This window comes from Thunnus thynnus, chromosome 3 (assembly GCF_963924715.1).
Source record: "Thunnus thynnus chromosome 3, fThuThy2.1, whole genome shotgun sequence".
NCBI classification, from domain to species: Eukaryota; Metazoa; Chordata; class Actinopteri; order Scombriformes; family Scombridae; genus Thunnus; species Thunnus thynnus.
The window spans coordinates 2,737,612-2,763,041 of NC_089519.1; the positions used below are offsets into that span (position 1 = coordinate 2,737,612).

The 25,430-nt window shown below is 40.4% G+C and overlaps 1 protein-coding gene across 1 annotated transcript in view; it reads left to right on the plus strand.

The window, feature by feature from the left end:
- The first annotated feature begins 3,774 nt into the window (after positions 1-3,774).
- The window catches only part of LOC137174924 (alpha-1,6-mannosylglycoprotein 6-beta-N-acetylglucosaminyltransferase B-like), a 121,641-nt gene continuing 99,985 nt past the window's right edge, over positions 3,775-25,430 (plus strand). The window contains exons 1-2 of the mRNA XM_067580467.1: positions 3,775-4,345; positions 8,914-9,026. Of these exons, the coding sequence (XP_067436568.1) occupies positions 4,278-4,345; positions 8,914-9,026 (181 nt within the window). The 5' untranslated portion in view covers positions 3,775-4,277. The remainder of the gene's footprint in view (positions 4,346-8,913; positions 9,027-25,430) is intronic.

The window sequence follows — 25,430 nt, forward strand, 5'->3', positions numbered from 1 at the left end:
ATGCAACAAATAGCACACATAACAATCTAGTGTGCTTTTTTTAAGCCATAATATGCCATGACTTCACAGGCTTTAAATTCAGTACATGTATTTCCATCAGATTGTTACTTGGTAACAAGATGCATTTTGATGTACTTTTGCCAATTCCTGCCTTGATTTTCTCTCGCCTATACAGTTAACTGCACTCATGGACTCACACTATGCGAGATGCCATCTGAGGCTGGTTTTCACTGCTATTTTCAAAGTCATTATTCCCCCTTGGAAAGAGAGTTGGTTGTGGATGAAATCTGATAGCGACTTTGTGGGACAGATAAAAGAAGTTCAAAAGACATTGGTTTCAACTGTGAAAGAACTGAAACAAACTCTCTCCTCTCTTTGTCCCTGTCTGTGCTTAGATGACTTCAGTTGTTCATCCTACAAGAAAATGTGTTACGCATACTACATGTAAGAAAATTTCTCTCTTGATCTTTAGTTTCCCCCTTGCTCTGTCTCTTTGTGAGAGTGTTTGTCTTTGAGTATGAAGGTCTTACAGTTCCGTTTGTATTCTGCAGAGTTGTTGTATTTATATACTGCTCATTTAATTCTCACTTTTTAACTTCCAAATCCTAGAAAAGTTATATATTATGTTGCCTTTATATCTCTTTCTTTTAGAAAATTTTAGGAAACACTGCTGCTGTGATAATAATGTGACCATTTATGGGTTTCTTTCTACCATCCTGCATGTTCAAAGAGGTCATTACAATATATCATATATTATATTCATCCTGTATTGAGGGACCTTTGGCTGCAAAAACCTTTAGACCACATTTGCAAAAATGTCGTATTGATTAGTTAACAGACCACAAAACAAATCCACATATTAGGTACAATCACATGACAAGGTGTAGGCCTACAGGACCTGACATTGTACCCATTGTGTTTATACATGAATCCCCTAGCCTGAATCTGGCTATATAGTACATGGGGTATCTATCATTCGCTGAGGCCACCCATGAGCTTGGTGGGAAAGACATATATAAACATCATCGACAACAAAGCAATACAAAAAGAAAGAACAACAAGACAAAATGTGCAGAGCAAAATATGCGATAATAAACACACTGATCATCAGGACTGCCTTTTGTTTTTTATTACAGATCCTGCTTCTTCTGTGCCTGTGGTGGCTTTACAGATGCCGGTTAGCTCAGCCTCGGGCTAGATGCAATTTCAAGGTAGACAGCTCATTAACAAAAGTGACAAGCACTGCAGAAGGAACTTACCCAACTGAGGGGAAGGAGGACTGGACTAGCAAAAGAAAAAAGCTGCATATTAAAGCTGTGACTGAGCCTGCGACACTCTCTCGACTCTAGGATTGGACTTCATAACTCTTTGGTGATTCCAGTGAAATAATACCATTCACTGCTTCAATGGTCAAATCTTGCCATGTTTAAAATGCATCTATTATACAGATAGTGCAATATTTTCTAAATGATTCCTTAAAATTGAACCAGAGATAATGTTTATATATGAGTTGCAGAGTCTGAAGGGGGGGTGAAGCCTCATGCCTTTGAGTATTCTCCCCGTCTGACAGGATGCTTTTTTAGACTTCAGTGATTTCTACTACTGTGTTTGCACAAGTATGCCTGCATGCATGTGTTTATGCATTTCTGTGGACTAAAATGCATTCTGCACGCACGCACGCACGCACGCACGCACACACACACACACACACACACTCACAAACAAAAGGTATAAAAATCCCATTTTTGCCCAGTGGATTCCTGCTGATAGAGCAGAACTATTCCCACAACCCGCAGAGAGGGAGAGCCTGCGTGGGCGGTGGGCTGTCAGTCAAATCCACATGTACCAGGGCAAGCGATGCATGAAGGGAGTTTGAGATTTCACTGTCATCCTCAGTCTGGTCCCCTGCAGATCTCCCCCCCTCTGCCTCCATTTCTGCTCCAACGCTCCGCTGGCCACAAAGACTGTATAATCTGTGCCACAACTACAACTGACTGCAAATCATTTAACTGAACATATAAGGTGGTCTAGAGTTGTACCTTGGTTCGCGCTCCCTTTGTTTAAGCTAATTCTTAGGGTAGCAGTGCAGTAAGTTGTCTGTTGTAAGTTGCTATAAGGATATAAAATGTTTTATTGAGTGGCCACTGGGGGAAAAAACAAAAGAAGTCCCTTACTCACTGTTATACTATATCAATGTGCACTGCATCCTTCCCCGTAAATTCTATTCTCTAAAAAGTTTTATACTAAACATCATTACTACTACTGTTACCTCTACAGCTACTGCTGCTACTGCAGTAATCCTGCTGGCCGCTGGGTGCCGCTGTTGGAGCCTGATTACATTCGCTGTCCGTGGTGCTGAAATGCTCAACTGAGATGTTCAACATGGGGTTTCCCATATTATTCCCCGTCAGTCAACAGTCTCCTAACAGTTCCTAACGTGATAAAACTGTGCTTAAAGAAGTATTTTAAGTAACTATGAAGACAAATAAACATACTGTTTGTGCAAAAGTTACTCATTCCACCTCTAAAGGAATGGGATGTAAAATTAATTCATTCGGTTTTTGCTTTCTGGCGACCCACTTGGAGCAACCTGAACACCGCTGGTTATCACAGAAACCGCTTATCTACTCTAACTAGGCTACAGTTCAGAGCTCCACAAAGAAATGGTCCTTTGATAGTCTGCACTGAAGTGAACTGGTGAACGCTTTGCTCATTCTGACATAGAAAGTTGACAGTTTTGAGTGCCACTTGAGTACTTCTCTTGTCACAACAGCGGCTCGAGCTCAAAAGCCGTAGATGGCACCATGCAGAGGTGAATGCGGCTGCAGAGGCTTTACACCACCCGGAGCTGTCCATCACTGTAAGCCGCTGGAGCAGCGTCAAGTCTGCCAGAGGAAGCTACGATCATACAGGAAATAATGGCAATTTGCCTCCCAAATAAAAGCAAAAAAAAAAAAAAGTGTTGGCACTGTGTAGTGGTTTAAGTGCGTTATAGCCCCTAGGGGTAATTATCGATTTAATTAATGGGCTTCTTTAGACCTGCTTTGTAGAATAATTTAATATTTTCTGCATAATAACATCAAACAAGACCAAATAGCCGAGAGACACAATCAGGAAAAGATTCTGCCCACTATAGCCTATCCACAGGCTCATCAGGCTCACCAGGCTGCCCAGGAGGCAAAGTAATATATTTACACCCTTTTATTGTCACTACAAGCACATTTTAGACTTTAAATTTGAACATCTCTCCGAGGGTTTCTTTGTTGGATGAATATTACTAGGCTCCAAATTACGTATTATTTCATTAATATTTTAATGTTTTACTATAATCTGTTTATTTTGTGTAGTATGTCATAATCTTATTGTTTATTCTTATTTCTATGGCTTGCATTATCTTTTATTATCTTAATTACCCATCTTTTATTGTTGTCCTTTTCAATTAACTTTTAAATTGTTTGCTTTTTTTAGTTGTTTTGGTGTGCATTAGTCTCTAAATCTATAGTTAACATCCCAAGTTTTGTCGATCACTTGTAAAGCACTTTGAATTACATTTGATTTGTTTGATTGGTTGACTGATTAATTGATTAATTATAGTGTCTCCCCTAATTCTAATGTATTTACCTCTATTGACCTTTCCCTCATATTTTTAAAAAATGACGATTTAGCCATTAGCCATTATTAGAAAGTAAGTGTTGCACACCTATAAGAACAGCCTTTTATTTTGAAAACACTAGCTGGATCTTGTAGGCTTTACAACACTGGGCTTCCGCTAACTTGACCGTTGAGAGGGGAACGGGTAACAGGCAGTACGGTTGACTTACCACAGTCGCGCTGCCTCCGCTGTGAAGTTAAAACGTCTATGAAGCCAGCTCTCCACTTCGCAAAATCTTACCGAGAGAAAACGCAGATTTGAAAGGACGAAACACTTTACCCACATGTTTGACGCCATTTTTGCAAACTTAACATCGGATATGACTCCAACGGTCGACACAACCTGCGGCGGCGACTTCACCTCAGACTCAGAGTGTTTGCCTGGCGACGGGAAAACGCTTTAAATGACATTTTAACACTCGAGAAAGGAGACTTGCTGAATGAAACTTTCTACTATTTCTCCTGGAGGGGTAAAGAGCCACTTACCGGGCGCGGTGTTCGCTTAAAAAACAACCGAGTTTACCGCAGTTGTGCACCGCTGGATGGGACGCAGATAAAATGTTTCGTCAGCTCAAGTTCCAGATTGGGAGGTTAACGACGATGTCAGGGGTCGCCCGTTTTGGAAAATGATTACTGGCAGCACCGACGGTAAAATAATGGTCAGAAGATGTCTAGTAACGTTCAAACCGTTCAGGTAAGAGACAAAGAGCTGTTTTCCTTTAGCCTCGAGCAACGTGGTTGCTTAGTATTGATTGAAATGTGTGTATTTTCACTGCTTACGTGTTAGCATAGCTGCATTTTTATCATACAGATGTCCCAAACAAAGACAGATAAGAGTTTTCACTACGAGGAATGGCTAAACTAAGTTGTAAAGCCCTGAGAAAATGCACTACTATGTTATTTTCTCCAGCTAAGGTGTGTGTGTGTGCACCTAAACACACACACACACACACACACACCAGATGTTTCTCTACCAGATGAATTAGATTCAGGTTGGAGTCCGTATGGATAAAGCGGCGACACGCAGCGATAAATCAGGAAAGAGCCGCTGTAAATAAGCTCGCAGTCAGCCGAGCTTTAACTTAGTTTCTTGCTGCATGGATAGCTCCATTATCACTGTGTGGCTGGGCTTTGTTTGTGGAGATATAAAGGGGAAACCGGAGGGGATTTCTTACACATGTTAACCGCTTAAACAGTTGAGACTTTACGGTCCATTGAGCCATGCTGTGTCGACCTGCTTTATTTTATTTTTCCTGAAAGGTACAGTTATAGCAGCAGTGAGTATCTGTGGTTGAAGAGCTGGAGGATTTCCTCCAGTGGTACCACCTCACCTCTTACTTTCCACCTGCTGATACTTGTTGGGTGAAACAATGGTGCAGCATCTGTGCAGCACTGAATTGCTTCACCTGCTATCTATTCAAACACATACAATTATGCAGCTTTGTGACAAAGAGCATGATAGCTCATCCCTAGTGTTTTTATGTGTGTATCACAGCCAAGAGCTCAGTCATTTTACTAGTGTGAATGGTAGAGAATAATAATTTTCATGGCATTTTGCCTTTATTGAATAGTTTTGACAAGAAACAGAAAGAAAACATGGGGAGAGATAAAGTTCCCTGGCTGGAAGATGAACTCAGGACCTTGTGAATAGTGAATGTGGTGTGCATCTTACATCACTGGACCTCCAGGACAGCCGGAGTAGACAAATGCCGTAGGCAATAAAAACCATGTCCTCGTTTTAGGAATATCACTTGAAGTCTGATCTGTTGCTAAGAGCTAAAGCACGAAAGTGTTCATGACCAAAAAATGTGCAAATTAAAATCCTATCAAAATTCATTTTGTGTACGAAGGCCGTGAGACCCTCAGTGCTGCCAGAATTAAGGCTGCTATAGATGCCAGGAAAAGTTTCTTGGAAAACACCTCCACCACCACCTCCTCCACGCCTGCCACGCCTCTCGCTTCAAAATCATCCTACCTAGAGGCAAAATCTGATAAGTCTATATGTGTGAGGCAGCCAATTAGCTGATAGCAGATCTCTCCTTCTGATCCAATTAAAGGGAGCAGAGCATTTACTTTAAGCCTGTTAATTAAAGACTCGTCAGGCAGGACCGGGGCCTCATCCTCTCATATCACCCACCTAACGCCACTTTGGAAAACAGCTAAATGATAAGAGAGAGGAACGATCGCCCTAGGACAACGTCGGCCAGCCTGAGCACACCCACACGAGCTGAATATTTTATTTTCTCTTCCCATCAACCTTTGTGCCGCTCGCACACATCGCGTCTCTATCTTTTCTGCCACATGGTAACACACACAATATTATTAATCCTCAGATCACAGAGAGACAAATAGATCCAGTGGATTAGAAAACTAGTTGATAAACTGTAAAATGTGTCAATTTTTGCTACCTGTTATCTCTTCAGTTGTCTTTAATTGTAATAACACAAGGCTTTGAAGATGAAAAATGAAAAAAATGGGGCAGTTGAAATATAAAAATCAGGTCAGTGACTCTGTTTTTTTTTTTTTTTTTAATAGTTTTCATCTTCTTGGCTTGCTGACCAGATGGTGGTAAACTCTAATAAGATCATAATCCATGCGGTGATATGTATCTGCGTATTCATGATAAATAATCCCTTGATCATAACGATGGCATCGGATTGGATTCACATCAGTTACTGTATTACTGCTCTGCGGTCCGCTGACAATGATTGAGCTATTCCAATCCATCCCGCAATATGCCTGGAACAGATGGGGATAATCATTTCTTATTTCATAATATTACAGTATCCTGGGAGAGACAGAGAGGTAAATGAGAAAGGATGAACATGTGCCAGCTGCTTAGATGCTGATGTAAATACAGTATTATAGCTTCCTTGTATTTTCGGCATAAATCAATAAAGAAATGGCACAGGATGGGAGCAACCGTTGGCACTCTGACGCTTTGGCTTTGAAGCCTCTTGTTCTCTGATGGCATCCCAACGATCACAGCGATCATCATGTTCATCTAATAATCTGCCTCCAATACGGGCAGAAAATGAAGCCGATAATCGGAGCTTGGAAGTCTTATTCCAACATGTATTCATAGTGCAGTCAGCGCTGAAATTCATTAGCTCAAAATGTAATCTGACTACTTTGCTGATGATAAATGAGCAGTTAAGCTGGAATAACTGTATCGCTGCTTTACCTTTTGGGGCGATCGTTATAGCTGTAATCATGTTTGATGCGACCCGTTCATCCCTTGATGAATGATGGTTATTCAATGTCAATATGTTGCGTAAAGGAAAGCTGCATCCCCGTCCGTCCTTGAAGCCATCCGAGTGTATCACGACTCAGGACAAGACTCACACCGGCTCTGTCTTGGAATATAAAGTCACCTTGGGAGCTTGCCAAACCACCACGCTCTATACTTAACGGATTATTCAACATCATCTCCATTCCTTCGGGTCAATCAGATCAGCTCAGCAAATGTTCTTTTAAGTGGCCGTTCTTCCTCGCTGTTGATAGGAGGTCGTTTCTTTTTCAGCCGCGTCGATATTAAGAGGTGTCGTTCAGAACTTTGCGTGACCGGAGCCACTTACCGTTCCAGGAAGTGCTGTCAGATTTCACACCGGGCCATGCATTCAAGAAAACAGCTCCTGCCTGGCTTTGAAGAGAAAGCAATAACTATGAATAATTCATTCATTTGTTATGTTAAGATTCATTTTTCCCAACCCTTAGTGCAGGAGTTAAAAGTTTAAAAGTAACCTGTGCAAGGTTAGCCTTAAATTATGGAGTGAGTTGTGGGTTTGTTGCTTTTGATTAATTGCTCATCTCCTGGTTATAATACAGCCCTTTATTGTTTCATAGTATTACAATGCATTTACCCAAACAAGCTCACATGATGGAGAAAATTTGTTGCATCTTCAGCTGCTAAAATATGCAGTAAAACCGTTCATCGTCACATGAATCAGCCTTTTTACTGCGCCAGTACTAAAAAAAAAAAAAAATCTTGGAAGAAATTTCTCCAGTGAGGGTTAGCGGCCGTGCAGCAAGGATTTTTAAAGTGGGACTTGACTTGTTAGTCATGGAGGCTGACTGGTATTTTGTCCAGCAAATAAGAATCAGAGACAGCTTTGCTTCTCCGGTTCCCCAAAGAGCTTCGGCATAATAAGATAACCTTTGATCCGTACGCTGAAGAGAGTAGCTTAACTAGGGCAGGATTTACACAGATACAAAAGACCTGATTTTCAACTCTTTTAAGTCTAAGATCTGATTCTCTCATGGCTGTCTAACAAGGGAGGACTCACACAGAGTCTCATTTTATTTTCCCTTCTGAGGTGCGGCAGAGTTTCAAATATCAGATTTGTGCCACAAAGCGTGGTAAAGCTGTAAAGTTTTACGTTCCAAATCCGGGCCTGCGCTACAGATCTGAGCCCAAAAATATGATCACCTGTGACTTCTTCAATGCTTCGTCACCCAGCAGGACGTTTAATAAAGCGACTGACTTTTGAATCTAGATGTATTTCATAGGTTTTACAGTGATTCAGAGGGTGAAGACTGTATCACAGAGCCCCTTCATCGTTGACCTAGTTCTGTGTGGTTCAGACGGAGGGGTGAACGAGACTTTTTAGCTAACTTTAAACTCTTCCTCACCTCCTCTGTCCTCTTCTTGCCTTATCTTCCCTTCCACTCTGCTTATCTCTGATATTACATAAATAATCACATCCAATTTGCCTGCACGTAGGGACAAAGTGCTCACCCTCATTTGTCCTAGATGTATTTCAAGCGATAACATCACAGCACTAAAATGTTTCAACTCAAGTGCCCTTTGGCTTCTACCTTTTTTTTTTTTTTTTCATGTGATCATCGCTCTATTTATGCTCTGCCTTCTGGAAATGCTAGTTCTTGGTTTATCTCCTCCTCTCCTCTTCTGCTCTCCTACACCTTTTACCTTAACCTCATCGCATCTCTATTTTTTTTCCCATCCTTTCCCTCGCAGTCGTGTCAATCATTCCGTCCTGCAAACCCGTCTCCCGTAATTGTCGGCCTGTTCGCCTCATTCTTCCTAGAGTTTTTCAGGCCTTTCGCTCTTTATCCACTCATTTGTCTGCCTCCGAATATCTCCAGTTCCACCTCCCTTCGCTCCCTTATTCCCCTCCTCATCTTCACACTTCCCTAACTGCTCACCCAAAACATCTATTTACCTGCCCTTCCCCATAAATATGTCTATCTGTCTCAACTCCCCTTTCATCCGATCCCTGCTCTCCTCCCTCTGTGTTGCAGGATATTCGTGGTGGGAATAGGCTTCTTCAGCCTGTGTTTTCTAATGACCTCTCTGGGGGGGCAGTTCTCAGCCAAGAGACTGGGGGACTCTCCCTTCACCATCCGCACAGAAGGTACTGACATGTGCTTTGCGTGTGAGAGTGCATGTGTGTGTGTGTGTGTCACTGTATATTGCTGTGCTATAACTCTACACGGTCCTGCCGGCGCTTCACTGCCATGCGCCAGTTTGTCAAAGTCGCAGCACCTGTCACCAGAAACCACATATAAAACCGCTTGGAATGAGGTAAGGATGAGGCAAAATAACCATACAGTAAATGTCATCACAAAACTAGTATGACTGGTGAATATATTTATAAAACATTCATACAACCTTCAGCAGAAAAGCTGCTTTTTCTATACATGCGGTCAAGTGGTCAGAGATAAATCAACATGCTTGTAAAAGAAGACTGATATGATGTAGAGAGGCTAGCTACTAGCTTGGAAGGTATTGGTTTGATCTCAAGTAGTGACAGGAGGGAGGTGGCAAATAATTCCATGGCTTCTGCACCAATGGCAGCCCTGTCCTCTCTTTGACACAAACGGTACTGTATGTGAACTGTATATGAAAATATATGTGAATAACGTGTAGAAATGTTGTGTTGACAGACTAGCAGCATTAATCTACTGAAAGGGGACATATCATGCTTTTTGTGATTTTCTGCTATGATGTTGGATGTTAAACATGGTCAAAGGTCCGAATCTTGAGGTAAACGTACGTCAGACGCTGTGTTTGCAAAGTTATCTCTACTTCCTCCTTGTGATGACGTCAGATTGTTCACGCTCAAGTTGTTGCTAAGGTTGTTCCGTGTGTTATTTGCGTCACATGTTTCAAATTGGATTTTGGGCTTGAACACTGTATTTGAGAAGTTTCTACCCTACAAATATTGTTTGTCTACTTAGCCTCCTGAGCCGCTGGAAGTCTGCCAAGCAGCAGCTTTCAGAAGTTGGCCAATGAGAACAGAGTGGGCTCATCAGGAGGGCAGGGCTTAAAAGAGACCAGAGCTAAAACGGCCTGTTTCAGACAGAGGCTGAACCGAGGAGATGCAAGAGTCCTGCACTCCTGCAAATCATGTGAAGATATTCCAGTAGAGTCCCAGAATATAAATATAGAAATGTGATACGTTTTCTTGAACTTCATTAAAAGCATGCCTACATAACTTTTGTTACAGCCACAAATGGTTATTTTGGTACAACAGCACACTGAATTTCTCTATATTTGCTTACAGCCATGTCTAATTCATGTTATCCAACATTATCTATTATAAGGTCTTTTTTTATTTCTTATAAATGTAACATTTAAGAATCTGATATTTGAAAAGTTTCACTGGAAAGACGAGACTACTGAGCGCTCCTCTCTCCCTCCATGTTTACACTGAGACTCTCCATTAAAGGTAAATGTACGGTCATTTGTTAAGGGACATGACATTGAGATAAATACAACTGTAGCCAGCAAAAACCACATCTCACCTGTGACATGTCATTAACACGTTGACCAGCTGGTGATATCACATGACCGCGAGTGAAGGTTGACCGCCGGTGGCGAGGCAGAGAAAAAAAAAGCACCACTGTAATCTCCCGCCGCACGAGGCGCAAAGATTGAAAGTCAGAGGTCGTTTTATGGAGGCCAAACACCTCCCACCGCCGCTAGAGTTAAAATAAGACATCTTTGTGTTCTGAGGGCGATTCCACACGTGTGCAACATGTGTGTTTATGCTACAGTAGTTAAAGCGAGCACTACTATAATAGTGTGATAAGTCAGGTGTTGGTGTGTGTGAGTATCTAGTATGTGCTGTTATTTTTCAGATATTAACAGAAAACAGCAAACTTAACCACAGAAATACAGAAGCATATTAAAAATCAGGCGCAGTACTATATGTGTATGAGAGAGATAATTGGACGGGGGGGTGGGGGGGGTGGGGGGTCATTTGGGATTACTGTGTTTGTGATAAATTGAGATTACTGTGTTTGTGTGATAAATTAGGATTAGTGTGTATGTGTCAGTGTTTCTTAGTGTACTTGATTAATCAACTACTCATGCGGTGCAGCCTGGGAAGACATCTGGAGCAAGCTCATTAAAAACTCTATAGTGTCCAACCGTGCTTCCCCGTAGGAATTTACTCTGTGTGTGTGTGTGTGTGTGTGTCTCCCTGCATGTATTTATGTGTATCCTTGTATGTAGTTAAATAGTTTTGTGCTTGTCTATGCACAAAATATGCCTGAATCCGTATCATCTACATTACGCCTGGGTGCATTTGTTTGTGCGCCACTGTTTCACCTTCTTTTTCGCTCTTTATACGTGTCTCTGTGGTGCACTACCTCACACTGTTTTCTCTACCATCTCCCTTTGTGTGCGTATGTGTGTGTGTTTATCTGTGTTTGTGATGAGCTGGCAGGAAATTGGCTGTTAAATGGGGCGACAGCAGCAATGTGGGACAAGATTGAGACCAGAGAGACTGAGAGACCGATCCATCTGCTCTCTGCAAATCAGCCCAGCAAAACAACTGGCCCTTTCATTAAGCCTCCACTCGCCACCTGCAGAGACACACACACACACACACAGTTTGACTCATGTGTTTCATCGAGTACACGTCATTTCTGGCAGACCTTCCATGTGAAAGCATGCAGCATTTGCAAAAACAATCAGTTTCTGGTCTTTTCACACCGGCCAGCAAAGCAGAGTTACTTAACTCAGCGGTGATTTTATCCTGGTGGTCGTTTTTATTTGCCCTGAAGACGTTTCACTTTGCGCTTTTGCTCGTTGCTTCTTTGCTTCAGAGTGACAGCCTGTCCCGTCACTCTGTGAAGCTAACCTCGTTGCTATCAGTGCAGAACCGCAGCAATTTTTCATAATGACCAACTTTGCGGCTGCTATCAATAAATGTGATGCCAATTTTGAGTTCCATAATTAAATCTGTTATATTAATGAATAACATCAAATATGCCACTTAATCATTATCTTGATGAATTTGAGCTGAATTAGTCAGTTTGATAAGCATGTTTATTTCATAGCTGACTGGTTTTTGTTAAATTCTTCACTTCATTTATAGAAAATAATCACATTTCAAATCTAAATGGCAATATAGGTCAGAAAAATCACAATTCATTAATTATTTTCTTCATATTATTCAGTCCTAGGAGGAGCTCTCTTGTTTTAGCATCAGTCCAATGTTTTTTTTTTTTTTCTTGTGCTTATTTCTCTTCGTTTAAAGCTTTGTTCTGAAGTTAAAACAAGAGAGGTTACATAGTCAAGACAGAGCAAACTGTCAAAGGGTATTTTCTTTTATCCTTTGCCTCTGGCTTTCTTTTAAACATGGCCTCTAAATGGAAATGCTTCATCTCAGTAAAAAAAAGGAAAGGAGCATATCCTAAAGAAGTCATTGTTACCTTAATGATTATAAATGAATTTTCTGAGCTAAAGAAGATTTAAACTAAAAATAATGTCCAGCTTCATTTTTACATGATATTTTTGTTCCCAATAGGCTTCAACCTCCTAATCACTACTGTTGTCTCAGATTCCCATGTATCCATGTGTTTAGATGTCATCGTATAACAAGGTCTTCTCCATCACTTGAATGGAGGATGTCTGATTCAGCAGCTGTCTAAGGCTAATCATAATCCTTGATGTGTTGATGACAAGGCCGCCAGGAACACAAGTAGACAATTAGTTTTTCTGTATATAAATCAAATTCACGGGATTTCATCTTGCATTACGCCACAGTCATTTGTACACAGATATTAACTTGCTGTTTGCACACAATAACATCCAAAATTTGTGTAGGGCTTTGTCACCTTAGTGGGAGCCGCACTGATAGCAATTGTTTGGGTATTAGCCGAATTCCGTCGCCACCTCTCGCTTCCGTGGATTATCGGCTTCTACTGGAGGTTCAGAGTACTGGGTTTTTCTCTCAAATCCCCGTCTCTCCTCAGTGACTCACAAACTCATCAACGGCTGTGAGTCGGAGACGGAGAGAGGAAGGGGCTCAATAGTGAAAATGAGAAAGTGGAGAAGGAAGAAGGAGGTAGAATAGAGATTGTTTCTGTGTGTATCTGTGATTAAGATTTCTCAAGGTTACATTTCTCACAAAGGAGACAGATAAATAAAAAAAAAGAAGAAGAGGGATAAAAAAGGTACACAAGCAGAATTTTCTCTTTAAAAGATTAAAATAAATCTGACATAAGGGAGATGTTAGCTTGATCAAAGGCCCTCCCTATGGAGCTTGTTCACACTCTGCAGTTTATTACATTAACAAGGACCCATGACAGTCCCTTTACTCTAAGCATGATTCTCACTACGCTGTTTGTTCTGGCTGAGACACTCGGGGCTTTCTTACTGTCTAGGTGGATCCCTAATGGGAGACAGAATATGATTTTATATTTCAGCTTCAGCTCTGTCTTCTCTGTAGCTCTAATGGCTAATTGCTTAAGAACACTGTCAATCAAAGAGTTTAATTTATAAAATGGGAAATTACCAAAAGGAGAAGACTGTTTATAAATGTGCATAGATCCAAGCAGAAAAAATGGCTGTTTGTCTCGCATTAAACTCAGTTCTGTGATGTTTCCACGCCATCAGTCAGAAAAAGACTCATGCTAACGTGTCACATTCCCAAAAGACATTTTTATTCATGTCCTAAGAGGACCTCCCCACAGCTACAGTTTACACTACATGCATGTAAATGTATCTGATTGTTGTAAATTGCTTGATTCGATACGTGTATATTTCAGCACATCAGTATGCAGCAGCAGGTACCGGTTGAGCACATCAACCCCCGCTCTGTGGTCCCCTTTAATGTTTTTTTTTTTCACACTGGATGTTCATCTCTATCACACATTCCCTGCAGTTATGTTTCCTCCCCATCGCTTCATGTCGAACAAATCTGGCATGACAATCTTCTGCATGTCGCTGGTGCTAGGTGCATCAGGGGAGTCACTCGGGGAGTACACTTTATCGGTGCACTCATAGCCTAGGGACTTTGAATGGACTGTGTGTGTTACTGACTTATCCTACTTTCAGGGACACATTTCAGACTCAAGACCAGTTAATTGGGGAGGGTTTGTCCAATTTGGGACAAAAGCCGTGTCCCCATTTGGGGAAAAAGCTCATTTTTGGGTCAGTGGTTAAGGTTAGGGTTAGGCAAGTCATGGTTATGGTTAGGGTTTGGGTAAGTCCCTGAAAGTGACCCAAGTAAACATGTGTGTGTGTGTGTGCGCACATCGGTGTATGGGTTTGTGATTCTCTGTGGATAACACCGCAGAGTAAGTGTAAAAATATAAAACGGGTTGGGAGTGAATGAGCGTGTGTGTTCATGGTCAAGTGGAATAGCTTGTACATACATATGTGTAGTAAAGACAGAAAAACAGAAGATGAGGCAAATATTACAAAATCCAAACTGAAGGAATTTTGCCAGTTTTCCCTTTTACCAATACTTTTCGACATACTTAAAAAGTAACGTTTCAGGTTGAGTGTTATAGATGAAACGATGATTAAAGGTGGGATTTAAGATAAAGATTAGATTGTTTGATTGTTGGAAGATAACAGTGGCACTTCCATCACCTCTGTCTGGGAAACTGAGACAAGTGTCACATATTTTGTGCTAGTATCTCTTGTCACCTGGAAATTCTAGTTTACTGTACATATTTAGGATTATCTGCCATAGCCCAGAATTAAATATAACTTAAAGTAGAACATTAGCATAGCACAGTGTTTCCCATGTACCCCATCTTATACACATAGAAAATGCAAGTTGCCCTTTTTTAAGTTTATTTGTGGTTTGAAAGTACATTAATTGCAATTTTAGCTTAGTTTGGATCCATTTTGGTTATCTGTTGGATCGGGTAGAACCTCTTCCCAATGCTGTTGGTTCAATACTTGTTGGCATAACATTAGCAATTCTTTTACCAAATGTTTTCACAGATATGTTCCAAATCATGTTATTGTGATAGCATGCAAGCAGGAAGTGGATGATATATGTGGGATGTAAATTTAATTTCTTGAATTGCAATTAGTGACTTAAAGAACCAGTTTGTAAGATTTAGTGGCATCGGTGAGGATGCAGATTGCAACCGAATGAATACACCTCCTCTTCCCCCTCCCCTTCCAAGCATGTAGGAGAACCTACGGTGGCTGCAAAACTTGCGAAAAACGTGAAAGGCCCTCTCTAGAGTCAGTGTTTGGGTTGTCTAATCTGTGCTACTGTAGAAACATGGCGGCGCAATATGGCGGGCCACTCCCTATGCAGACATAAAGGGCTCAAGGTAGCAAAAACACAACAATGCTTATTATTTTCATGTAATTATACACCAATTAAAACATACTTGTGAATATTATATTCCATTTCTGCCGAGTCCGTTTAGCTAGAAGCCACTAAATCTTACACACTGGTCCTAACAAATATGTCAATCACAACTTGCAAGCTAATTAGACCAGTCAACTATTTTTCTTGAGAGAGAATTGGTTTTTGATCCCACCAATCAATTGAGCTTAGCAAAGCTCAGTGTTCAACATAAAATCAAACTGTACCTCGGGACATAAGAAAAGCATCTACAACTTTGTAGATAAGTAGGACAACAGAAACAATCTAATGACTTTCGATTAGACTGAAGTTAGATTTAAGTTAAGTAAAGGGTAAGGTAGGTATCTAGTGGTACAGGTGGGGATTAGTTTTAGGGATAAAGGAATGAACGTGGAAGCTGGTGAATGCTGTAAATCCTGAAGCACTCAGGTAATACCATATGGTAACCCCCGTTGACCTAGAGAAGGTGTAGACAGAGAGACAACGCAAACAAAATCAACCAGTAGGAGGCACTATTGTTGTGACATGATGATCCCTCACAAGCTTCGCACAGGTGAACTCTGTCTGTTTGGTAAACAAGCTGTAAATGGATAAAAATCTGCACATAACCCCGACTGCTGTAATAGAGCTGCTCAGTGGGAAGAAATAACAATTTCTGTTCTGTATTCAACAGGTGTGAATCTGTCAAATAACTGTGGACAATCACTTAAAAAGGGGCGAGCGTGCTCAATCAATACACTACGGCTTTGCCGTTTAAATAAAAAGAGGGGGGGGTTGGGGTGGTGGAGGTAACTGGTAGGAGATGGTGTCAACATGAAGGTACAGTATTAGCGGAGTCATAGACAGAAGTTTCAGGTTATAATTACACACCTAAACAAACATTATTGTAGTAGTCAGTGTTGGTAGTCAGCTGGTAGCCAAGCAGCTGTTGAATGAGCCACTGCTGGTAAAGCATCACATTGCACCTGGTACTAACAATCTGCAGCATTTCAATAATATGTCCTTTAACACTAGTGACCTCTCGATTTTTCACCATCTTTCCCACCCACAAGTACAGTGTTGGTATGCATCTATTTTACATACCTGTACTATTTATAACTCTCCTCCACAACTTCCTTTCTCCTCTGTGCAAACTTCAGGCCATTCACTGTTATCCCATTCTCAGCCCATTCCTAACTCCAATACATATTAATGAGAAAGCCTATCCAATTTCCAAGTAGAGAGGGCCATTGTTCTGACCTAAGTGCTATTACCCGACCGTAAATGAGAAATTTCTCCACAGCACATTATATTATCGTTATGTCTCTGGGAAGGTTACTATGCAGCAATACGCTGTCTCAATTACCCGGTCTGCATCAAGCTTTGTCTACAGGTCGCTAGCTCATCGTTTCCTCTGCCATAAGCTGGTTATTTTCCCAGGTCCTGATAGTGTCATACTCAAGCGTGCTCGTGCTTTCTCTCTGCAGATACACACTAATAGTGTTTACAGAGCCATGGCCTGAGTTGCCTGACGGTTTTGGGAAGTCTACCGATTGTATTATGTCTGTGTTGACAAAAAAAAGGCAGCTGTATTTGTCTGGTTTCTTTACTGGTGTGGGCTGATAAGACCATAAAAGCACACCAAGCATGACTTGAGATTATTTCTTTCCTCAAGCGACCTCTTTTCCCACCTCTCTCTCCCTCTCCACCTGCTTCTCATTCTCTCTCATTTCATTCCCTTCAAGATAAATATATTAAGTGCCCGATGTTAGACTGAATAATTGTAGGGTAGCTGTAGCTTTTTGTTTGTTTCTTCGATTCACTTCTACTTTTTCCTCTTCTCACATGCATGCATGTATTGAATGCAGTCGGACAGTTGCTGCACAGCCAAAAAGACACGGCTGCCTTTGTCTCAAAAGTGACTGGAGTGATGGCTGCAGGGGAAATTAATTTATTTGAAACAAAGTATATAGTGGAAGGATGATGAAGAAGCACAGAAATAAAGGTTTCTGAACCATTTTACTATCATCAGAGTGACTCTAAATAATTAAGATTGGTTTCAGATCATTTTCAGACAACCAAGAGTAGTCGAGGTTATCAGAGAGCCAGTAGACTCTGCCTCTGATTTGTCTTTCTACAAGCTGAGGTTCATTGAAAAATGAAGGGAGGAGGAAAAAGCACTCGCAACTTATTAAAATGCTAATATACAAATGTAACATTTAATCAGGAACAAATCACTACCACACAAGACAAAAGCCTTTACACACTGCACCGTGAAGAAGGAAAGTGGCAACATTGAGATTGATTTTATGAAACAGGAAACAGTGGGTTAATGGGAAAACCATCATTAATCATGGTCTCAGTTTTTTTACAGGCATCATGGCAAATAATTCAGTAACGTCTGATAATTGACATGAAAAAATGTCAAATGAAGCAAATATAAATCAATTCACAATCTGGAACAATCTCCATTCTTCTACAATTCTGAATCGATTCACAAATGTTCAGTAAATTAAACAATTGTTTCTTTATTCTCATACAGGCAGTGGACTAGAAGATGCTTCCAAATGAATGCAGTTACATTTTTAAAATCTTTTCTCTCAGTCATACACTGACCCTCATCAAGACCATTAACCTTAACGGTCAGTTATATTTTATATTGCATTTGAGTGCAATATGACCTGCTATAAAACTGACCAACTGCTATAAAACCGGCATATGACACGCCAACACTCTAATTGTATGCAATGCATACAATTGTATGCAAAAATGAAACAGCCCCGGGAAGAAATGGGTAGAAAGCAGAACTAAGCTGATGTGAGAAATGCATGCATAAACAACCATAAATAATTTAGCAACAGTGATTTTAGATTAGTGGCACAGCAAATGCTACATACTGTATGTACTGTATCTGAAGTGCTTTGTTGGATATGGTGCTTATGCAGCAGCGCAAAGGCACTGGTGCTATTTCAGGAAATGCTGCAAGGAGGAAGTGACAAGTCTCGTAGGGCAGCAGGAATGAAGTATAGACAGCTGAGGAGAACAAAGGATGAGAGCAAAGGATGCTCTAATATGAGTTAACTCTGATCCCTTTGTTTGTTTCACAGTTCCATAAACTCCTGTTTGATTTCTGTTTGCTGCATTCACATCGCAGCTCTGTGTGTTTTTCTCTCTACATCTCTTTCTACTTTGAAGTCAGTAAACGTGATGTTGGTCAGCGATGCAAAAAGTAGTTTTTGGAAGTGTGAACATAAAGCTGTTGCTAACTGATTGGAAAGATGTGGTTAATTAAGAAGAATTAGCTGCATGAGTTTTTAATTTACCAGCCCTATGAGTTACAGAAAAAAATGAACTTGATGTCAGATCAATAGTTTTCAGTTCAGCTAAGACACATATTTACTTGAAAGAATCAAACATTGCATGTTAACTGGAAAAGCAACTTTCTGACTCCATTCGTTCTTTAGCTGTAAACTGAAAAATATTTGACTCTTGGTGTTAGACATGATGTCATTTCCACTTTAATAATGATTGTGATTAACATCATTAGTCTACAGTGCTGAGTATTACTGTCTTCACTGCCATTTCAGTTTGGAAGCTTTTATTATTTATTTATTTAATGTTTTGCCTGATATAGTGTTTGGAATGAATTTCTCTTTCTCAGATTTAAGTGATTGGAGTTTGTTGATGTACAGACATAAATATGATCAAAATAAATCTATTTCCATAGATGGAGCCTCAGGATTTCTTCAAGAATCAAACCAAATGACTAATGAAAATGATTCAGTGATGATCGCAAGACAAGATAGATAGATATACTTCCTCCATCTCTTTTTCTCTAAACAATACTCACACACTCGAGACCGCTTCTTAAATGTTTTTGTCTACTACCGTTGTGCCCCACCCTTCCTCCCCCTGCAAGATGAACACACACAACAGCTCATGCTGACAGGTAACGGCAGAGAATCAGAGAATCAATCCAACAACAGTAGAAATACTTGAAGGAGAAAGATGAATCGGGACTTCACTCAGACTTTGGAAGCTCTAGACGGCTGGATTTGTCCTACTATAGGGGTGTGTTTCCTCTGTGTGTGTGTGTGTGTGATGGTTGCTGATAGTTTAGAAGAGGAGGATGAAGCTCAGTTTAGGGCAGCTGAGATGTTTTCATTTTTACCAACGGTGGATACACTTGGGCACAAAGCTAAATGTGCACGTTCGTCTGGAACACAAACGCATAAACACTCTTTTGATGCTGATCTCATGCAGTCGGTTGAAATTACAGTCAACCTTTCTGCGTCTCTCTTTTCTCCCCTTCGCTTCGCTCTCTCTATCTGCCTCACAACTCACACACACATATACATCAAGCCCTCCTGTGCTTCTGATAATCATGAGGAAGCGATAATCATGGCACCATCAGCATTGGTATTATCTGTTTTTAGCCCTATGATGTGTAGTTATTAGGACATCTTCACAGTACTTAATGCCACATGGAGGGTATTTCTTTAATGAAATGGGACATGGTAAGAAAGCATTACCCAAGATCCCCCAGTTTTTCACTAACTGAACTTTTAATAAGCAGTGTTTTTATTTATGTGTGTAATCTTCTTGATAATAACGTACCAATGCTCTTGATTAGAAGACAGTAATTAATGCATACATCACATACAGCACCGGCCCACCCTATAGGCTGAATATGCAATAGCGTAGGGCCCTGTAAATCCTTTTTTTTTTTTTTTTTTTTAATAAAGAAAGTTGCTGGGCAGAGGTGAATTTTATGAACAGGCAAGGCAGGCAACTGCCTGGGGCCCCCAGCATGAGGGGAGAGGGAAAAAAGAAATAAAAAGAAAGATGAGGAAGAGAAAAGAAAGCAGGACAGTGGTAAGTGGAGCAGATAATAATAAATGATGATGATAGTAAATGGTAAGCCAAAAAGTTAGATAGCAAAGACACATGATGTTATGTAACATGTAGCCTAGCTAATGTTTTAGGAGTTGGCAAGAACTTTAATGCTATCTAGCAAGCTAACTAGCTTGCTAGCTATTTACCTTGAGATTATATGAGACTAATTAGAATCTAATGTGAAACTAAATAAATAGTTTTAGCTTTGTGAAGGTTTGTGAAAGCAGCCTATGAAACTGATCGAAGTTAAATAAAACAAATAATAGTTTTATATATAGTTAAAGTATATACATATAGTTTATAGCTTTATTTCATAGTTCTCGGCTCCTGGCAAATAAGGAAGGCCCCTGAAGAAATCTTTGCCAGGGCCCCCTGTTGTCTAGAGCCTGAATGCACAGCTTCAATAGCAACATATGTGAGGTTTCATTCAGCATTCAGTAAAACTCCATCCTTTGTCATGGCCACATATTGAACAGTACCTGTAACAAGCACCTCTGTGCATTACTCACATGTACATGCTGATGGCTTTCTTCCACTCAAGCATCTGTTTAGCAGCTTTCTGCTGTACTGCCAAGCCTTGGGCTCTTCTTCTCCCTGGGAAAGTTTAAATGGCATTACCTGTCAGCTGGTATGATAGGGCCCATCCGTTTCTCTGTAAATAAAAGACGTGCTGAAGCACAACAGAAAAAGCAATTTCTAAAAAGGTTTTCCCAAATCTCTCATTCTTTGTTTCTGTCATGTAACATTCAATAGATTTGTCTGCTGAGGAATGCGTTGCATTTGAATGAAAACGGCTTTAACAAACGCAACCGTTTTTCATTGTCAGAAGCACTCACCTTACAATCGATGTGGTGGAGTACAGTCACTTTCCTGGGATTTACAAGTACATACATACATACTCTGAACAGGATTACTGCTCAGTTGAAACACAAGTTCAGATACAGTCACAGAGTTAAAGCATGAAACACCTACTGTGTTATACAGCTATTAATAACAGCTTTTGGCAAATATTAGCAGCCTTATTTGGCTTTAAGTATGTGTCTAAATGTGTGTGTATGTATGTATGTGAGAATGCATGCCAACATGTGGGTGTGCTGGTCCAGATTTAAATTTCTTTATCTGCCTTTTGGAGATCAAGTTGGATTAATCCATTTTGATTGATCACTCTCATTTCCTTAATGGACTCGCTCAAGGCGACGTCAGTCTCTGTTGCTGTGTGAAGAATGAAATGTGTCCGACTCAGCATCCTGTGAGGTGGAGAATCTGGGGATACATATAAACCTGTAGTTCATGCTGTAGATTGTTTACACACACAAACTAGTGTTCTAACATTTCCAGACATATATAGTACATCACATATGTCCTGTATATACAACAACCTCCATCTTTCTTTCTCTCTGTCACACACACAAGCATGCACAGAGCTAACTATACCCACAGGCTTTAGAAGCAGCTGAGCTCAGACAGTTTAGCAAGTCGATGGAGAAGATTGCCTCGAGCCCCACAGCAAGCTTTGTGCAAATAAAATCCATGCTACATTCACATCTAGAAAAAAAATGTTCACGGCAATTAAATGTATTTTACATCTACATTTAAATGCACCCAGCTGTAGAGCGGTTAAAGAATCCTCTTCTGTGATCCCATGAGATTGCTTTGCCCGACTAAATTATGAATCTGTTTATGTGTAACGCACCCCCAGTCCATGATGTCCGTAGTTATATTCCTGTACATATCAATATACACAAGTGCCTCTCACTACCTTTTCACCACAAAGTGCCTCTTACATTATAAATGTATATGATTGTTCTATCTCTGCTGCCATCTGCCATGTAACACAAACTGCAGTATCCAATTGTCTAGAAGTGCTTCACACTCATATTCACACTCATATCTTTGACCATATCATGTGTTTCCCTCAATTAGATCTTATATCATATTTCCCCAATGGAAAAACATGCTGGCAGAAGGCGGACTACTGCCTCTACCTTTAAACTAAATGTCAGCTGTCTGCAGCTGAACAAATCAATACCATACCATCGTTACCAGAGCTATCAGTGTCGTTGATGTCAGCAACCAGGCAAAATCTGTCGAGGTTAAGCTGTGTTGTACGTGTCTAAGTGACCGCATATCATCATTTGTTGGACAAAGGTGTGGTGTGGAAGGAACAAGTAGCCTCTGTTCAGTGCCAATATATCCGCTGGTGTTCTGACACTTTTCCAGTGCACAGTTTTTATGTTAAATCCAACATCATAACTTTGGAAACAAAGCCAAACCACTGACAGAGTGCTGATGGATTTATCAAAAAAATAAACAAATAGATAAAAGAAAATAGGTTAATGAACTACTTTTCTTAACTATGTCTTTAAAGAGTGATTTAATACCAGGCTGAAAAGCAGTGTTTCACTGCGTTGCACCTCTTACCACACCCGGAAGTGATGTCACAGTGTACTGACACACCTAGGAGTACATATCTACATCACTGTAGTAAGGGGGAGGAGTTAAACCGCTGGAGGTCAGCAAAAAAAAAGATTTGTGTGTCAAGAACTTTGTTGCTAGGTAAATGAAAATGTTCTCAACCAACCAGGTAATGATTTTGATCCTTTGTTTTGTTAAAGTGTTGAAATGGCACTCTTTACAAAGATTTAGTGATATAAGGGTAATTTCACACTTACATTTAATGTGTCTGATGGACCCTCTTCAAAGAGACTTTATGGTGTTGTTATAAAGACAGCGAGCTGCTATATATAGCAGAGGTGGCAAAAGTATACACATTCTTTACTCAAGTAGAAGTACGGATACTTGTGTAAAATAAGATGTAAATGTGTAAAAGTAGAAGTATTGATTCAACTTCTTTACTCAAGTAATAGTGAAAAAGTACAGGTCTGAAATGCCCTCTGAAGGACATTTCTACCAGCTGTTTCTGTACAAAGCGAACTGAATCTCAAGTCATATTAATATTATTTGAAGACTATTAAACTAAACCATTCTAACTTAAAATAAAATAAAAAACAATATACAGAAAATAATGAACAGTAACTTCACTCCAATGTGCAAATCAGTTTTCAATGTCAGCAGCAGAACTTTAGGTCTAATTAAGCTTTAAACTCTTTTGTTAGAAATTCCCTCATCTCTACAGGACTGCCAAAATCTTTTGTTCAGTCTTAGCAGAAGCTGGCTCTCAAAGTTCTGTGAATCAAGGTTTGCCCTTTTGGGTCTAAAAATCAGTCCTGCAGTGCTCACAATCAGCTGAGGCAGGTAGCGGTGAGTTGAGCTTCAGAGACAAATTGCACACTGCTGGGAAAGAATTCAGGACATCCATGGTATCAGCTGGGTAGGCCAGGTAGGACTCTAGTTGCTCGGGTTGCTCCTTCAGATAGCTTTTGATGTAGTCTAGGCCTTTGGAATACAAAACCAAAGAAGCATTTCAGCAGTTTCTTCATTTCCCATAAACATCACCTTTGTAACTTAGATTAAAAAAATTAGATCATGGAATTAGATTACAATATTTTAATGCTAAGCTGTTTTGTCAAATTATTTTTGATACACAACACATGAGGATTAGCGTAGGATTGTAATGTTGTTTGCACAGGTGAATGTGACTTTGAAAAACAATTGCTCAGTATGTTATGGATACTTCAAATACCAAAATCTCCTCCATTATCTTCAGGAAATGTCAAGCATAAAGCAAACTGTACAACACTTACCAAGTTTTAGGATGCCTTCGTCACTTGTCCAGCATGTCTTCTCCTTGTTCTCTCATTTTCCTCACAATCCTCTCCACCAGCCAGAAAAAGATAATTCCACCTCGTCTCATTTGGCCTCAAGAGCTGGAGTTTGCATTTATTTTCTGTTATCTCTGCAGCTGTGGTGGTTCTACTGCTCTTGTTCCAGAGTCCAGCACTTTTAAAACACTGAATGAGAGAGCCTCTTATAGACTGTATTGGCATTTGCTTCTGAGACATCAAGCAGGTTGAGAATGTGGCAGGCACAGCAATGGTGCTTTTGGTATTCCAGGCCATCATCTTCGTCCAACATAGTTCCAGCTTCAACAAACTCAACACCCACAATGTTTTCCCCCTCTCCTTCTTCTTCTTCTTCTTCTTCTTCTTCACTGTTCTCTCTCTCCTGTTTGACTCGGCCTTTTCCCTTCAAGTGGTTCTGTATTATTGTTTACATCCAGCTCACCATAGACTCGAAATGCTTGTATAAAATTGGAGCCATTATCAGTCGTAGTACATGTAATCTTCTTACGGGTGGTGTACTATGTATGTACATCACTCAGAGCATAAGTGAGTGCAGAAAAGGGATGTGATCCTTTGAGTTGTTTGCATGCTAGAGCAGCAGAGCATCTCTCCAGAGTTTCAGTGAGATTCAGTCTGTCTAGCAATCAGTAGTGGTAACGATGAACTCACGGCAGCCTTTAGATTATTCTTTATTTCCAGTGTTGCTTTCTCAACTTTGTTTTTCACCGTACTATGAGACATTATAACCACATCTACTTGTAGGTGATGCACAAGAGTTTTAAAACCCTGCTGTCCGACAATACTGAGAGGGTGCAGACCTTGAATGACAAAGTTATAGCGTGATCAATTATGTGACACTCTCTTGGTTTCTCACAATTTAAGTTGCTTGGATGAAGGGCCTTCCTCTGAAGTAGATCTCCTTTTCATAGCAGGTGAATTGAGGTTTTTGTACCTCTCCATGTGATTCACCTGCTTTCTCTGGGAGTGACAATATGCACATGCACGGCCCAAAACATTTCCATCAGGAGAAATGTGCTGCAGCCTCAGAAACGATGCCAATTCAAAATCACATATGAAAATCCAAAACAAATACGACGACAGTAATGTGCTGCAAATGAAAAAAAACGATGCTGCAGGAAGCCAAAACAAATGATGCAAAATCAAAAACACACAAACCCGAAAACAAATGCAACAGAAAAACGCTGCATATCCAGTGAACACAACAGAACCTCTCCAGGCCTCTAGGGGGAGCACTAAGTGGAAGACCTAAGCACTAAGAAGTGACGTAAAAAGGTACGTATTCTTTTTTACATTTGGCCTTAGTCTTTTACAATATTATAAAAGAGCAACAGATTTATGTAGCTAGCGTTTGCATGCTAGAGACAACATTGTGGGCCAGATCTTGCATTTAACTCAAGCTAACGTTATTGGTAGTGGTAGCTAACTACTTTCCGGGAGACCCAAGTGTTTTGATTGCATTTAGTTTTCTCTCCTCCACATCGTCCGTCTCCACATATGATAGGATACTTTATTGATCAGCGAGGGAACATTGCGTAAGAGGAAGGTGTAG